The 3,722-nt window shown below is 36.3% G+C and overlaps 1 protein-coding gene across 1 annotated transcript; it reads right to left on the bottom strand.

Moving 5' to 3' along the window:
* Nucleotides 1-2,357: 2,357 nt before the first annotated feature.
* Nucleotides 2,358-3,356, bottom strand: LOC106864000 (olfactory receptor 10C1-like). Its single transcript, XM_014893587.2, has one exon. It carries the CDS (start codon nt 3,340-3,342, stop codon nt 2,404-2,406), a length of 939 nt encoding a protein of 312 aa, XP_014749073.1. The 5' UTR covers nt 3,343-3,356; the 3' UTR covers nt 2,358-2,403.
* Between the last annotated feature and the right edge of the window lie 366 nt (nt 3,357-3,722).

Genomic DNA, 3,722 nt, shown 5'->3' with positions numbered 1-3,722 from the left:
GACTTTCAGTGTGATATTAACTGTTTAACTAGAAACTACTATTTGAAACTATGAAGAAGAAGGAAGATGAATACTGAAAAAGACACTACTTAAATTTTTCTACTTCTTCTTACTATTATATTATAAAAACTTCAAATGTAAAACTTTTTACCATGTGAAAGCACACATTTTTATTTAATTACACGCTTGTGATTTTAACTTTATTACTCAAATCTGGAAGTCTTTTTCAAGGCCTCAGGTCAAAAGTAGTGTTTTTCAGGGGGTCAGTGCCAGAAAGCACAGAAAGATCAGAAAACTCAGATTTATGGGATCCAACAGAAAGGCACCAGGCAGAAACTGAGGCACAGGAAATTCCACCTGAATATCAGGAAGATTTCCTAGGATGTTTGGGATATGAACAAAATTCTGCCTTGGGCTGTCGAGTCAAGCCCGGAAAAGGAAATCCCGAGCTCTGTGTGTGTGGTTTATCTCCATCCCATGACAATTTGGGCACAGAAATAGCAATCATTTGGAATGTCAATCATTTTAAATATCAATAATTTTAAATATCAATAATTTGGAATATCAATAATTTGGAATACCAATCATTTGGAATACCAATCATTTGGAATATCAATCATTTGAAATACCAATCATTTGGAATATCAATCATTTGGAATGTCAATCATTTGGAATGTCAATCATTTGGAATATCAATCATTTGGAATATCAATCATTTGGAATGTCAATCATTTGGAATGTCAATCATTTGGAATGTCAATCATTTGGAATATCAATCATTTGGAATATCAATCATTTGGAATGTCATCTGACTCCAGACCCTGACATCACTTTGCAGGTGTCTGAATTGCCACCACAGCCAAAACGAATCCAAAGTTAATGGAACCTGTGACCAAATGTGCTGGAAAGTGTAGCTGGCATCTAAATGTGGGCATTTGGCAAATTTAATGACTAAATTGAATGTTTGGCATCATTGTCAGGAGTGCTGTACCTGCCTTACAAATGCCATTCCAAAATAATGAGTGCCTGTTACAGCAGCTGTGGCTCCCAGTTGTAAATCACAATTCTCATTCCTGATTATTAGCAATCTGTGCTAAAAATCATTTGATAGATGTCAGAACCATCATTCATAGAGTGGTAAATCCAAAGTGTAGTAAATTGTTCCTGAACAACAGAATTTCTAAATTTTTCTTCAAATCTCTATTTGTCCAACCTTTAACAGCTACCACTGAATCACTGCTCCTTATCTTTGGCACAGTGAAAGTAAAAATATAATAAAAACATCAATCCTGCCCCCCATTATAAAAAAAAAAATTAAATATCCCCTCAGTATAAGTCCTTCAAGTCATATGGTACATTATCTTCTAATTACATCAACAGTGATAGAAAATGTGTCTCAAATACGCTTTTATATTAAAATGTAAAATATATTTTATAAATATAATCAGAGATGAGATTTGAAAATATGATTAATTAAATCTCTTATTGGTGGCTCATTTTCTTTTCTAATTAATGCTGAAAAACATTCTACATTTTTCTGTTTTAATAGATTTTTTGGTACAAAATAAGATGTGATTAAAAACAAAGATTTCAAGCCTCTGCAAAGCATTATACCTTACAATTCTTCCGTGGAATTACAAACTCCCAAGATAAAAATGCACATGATGTCAAATTAAGAACACTGTACTTTTATTTACAATACTTATATTTACAGTTATTTCCAGGAATGAAGGATTAATTTAAGGAAAAGTTCATGTCCTTAACTTTCCAATATAATTTAAGTTTTGAGGATGTAATATAAAGAATTTTATTAACAGTTACAGAGCATTACAGTGGTTAGGTACTTCAAATGTCTAGACTTGGTCTAACATGTTTAAAACAATGACTCTAAAATAAAAGAAATATCTTTGAGGCAGTGGGGCAGGAATGCAATTTTTCACACCTCTTCTTTTTTTCCCCAGTAACAATCTCAGAATTAATAATCAATACTCATTAATTTCCTGGGCTCCACATTATAGCCTGAATTATGTCCTCTCCTTTCCCCAAAGACATTTACTAAACATTTTCAGGAAATAAATGCAAACAGATGAAAACTTTTTCTTCTCAGTTCTTTCAGTAAAATCAGGCTCCTGAGTAAAACACAATTTAAAAGTTTTTGGAAAATAGCAAAGAAAAGGGAAAAAACCGTTTTATTTATTTCAGAATTTCTTAAGTATGTGGAAGAAATTTCCTTCCAAAATGTTAACAAAGCTTGTAACACTCCCTCTTACAGCTGAAAATCTCCACTCTTCTCCCTCCTTACTCCCCAAAAGCTGAAGTGTATCTGGAAATTAATTTTACTGAACAAGAATTTAGGGTGAAAAATACCACGACAAACACCTGGAACAACCCAAATATTCTATTTCATTTCCACACTAACTTAGATTTTCTCCATTTTTTCTTCAGGGCTCCTTTCACCTCCTTATTCCTCAAGCTATAAATGATGGGATTCAACAAAGGAGTCACCACAGAATAGGAAAGGGAGAGGAATTTATCCACAGAGGCACAGTAGGTGGATTTTGGCCGCAGGTACATGGAGCCTGCAGTGCCATAGAACAGAGTCACCACCAAGAGGTGCGAGGAGCAAGTGGAAAACGCCTTCTGCTGGCTCTCAGCTGATGCCATGTGAAGAATTGTGGAAATGATGCGAATATAGGAATAAAGGATCAGTAAGAAAGGACTCAGGATAGCAAAGACAGCCACCACAATGACCTGCATCTCCCTCGGGAAGGTGCTGCCACAGAGCAGGTCCAGGACAGGCTGAATCTCACAGAAGAAGTGGTCGATGGCAGAGCCACACAGGGGAGAGCTGAAGGTGATGAGGGTGTGAACTAAACCCACAGCAGTTCCACAAATGTAAGCCCCAAAAACCAGGCCTCTGCAGACCCTGCTGCTGATGATAATTGTGTAATGCAAGGGGCAGCAAATTGCAAAATAACGATCGAGGGACATGGCAGCCAAGAGAAAACACTCAGCAACTCCAAAGAAAAGGAAGAAAAACATTTGCATTGCACATCTTGTCTTGGAAATACTTACTGTTCCCACCATCAGGTTCTCCAGAATAGTTGGGATAATGACTGACAAATAGCAGATATCCAAACAGGACAGCTGAGTGAGGAAGAAATACATCGGGGTGTGAAGGCTGCGATCACTGTTTATTATGAAAGCTATCACTGTGTTCGCCATCAAGGTGAGAATATAAAGACACAATAAAACTACAAAGAGAAAAGGGTGCAGAGGAGAGATTCCAGAAAAACCCAGGAGTCTGAATTCACTCGATCCACTGAGGTTCCCAAGGATCATCCTTCTCTGGTGCCTTGTAGAACTCTCTTCGTTTCAGTGTTCAGCAGCTGATGAAGCTGCAAGCAGCCAAGCAAATCTGCAGTCCAAATACAACTGCCTGCTTGAACAGACACAAAGATGACTAGAATTTAGAAATTATACAGATTTTGAAAAGATCTGAACAGATTATAAACGTTTCTAAGGAAAATAAGGCAGTCTTATGCATTTATTTCTGTCTCTATTTTTGACTGGTTCTTCTTTCATAGCATTGCCTTCAAAGTTTACATATTCACTACTGTCTTCAAATGCTCAGCTACCACTTCTACCCTGTAGACAAAGAAGAATTATTAAGACAGATAATTTTTTTATGGACTAATCAAATCTCAAAAACCATCAGTAGC

Source organism: Sturnus vulgaris, chromosome 27 (assembly GCF_052056855.1).
Source record: "Sturnus vulgaris isolate bStuVul1 chromosome 27, bStuVul1.hap1, whole genome shotgun sequence".
Classification (NCBI taxonomy): Eukaryota; Metazoa; Chordata; class Aves; order Passeriformes; family Sturnidae; genus Sturnus; species Sturnus vulgaris.
Note: the sequence above shows the minus strand (reverse complement) of the source record. Positions and strands in the feature narration are given on the sequence as shown.

What these genes read in the sequence shown, in the direction of transcription:
- LOC106864000 (XM_014893587.2), bottom strand. Translation starts at nt 3,342, where the DNA reads ATGATCCTTGGGAACCTCAGTGGATCGAGTGAATTCAGACTCCTGGGT.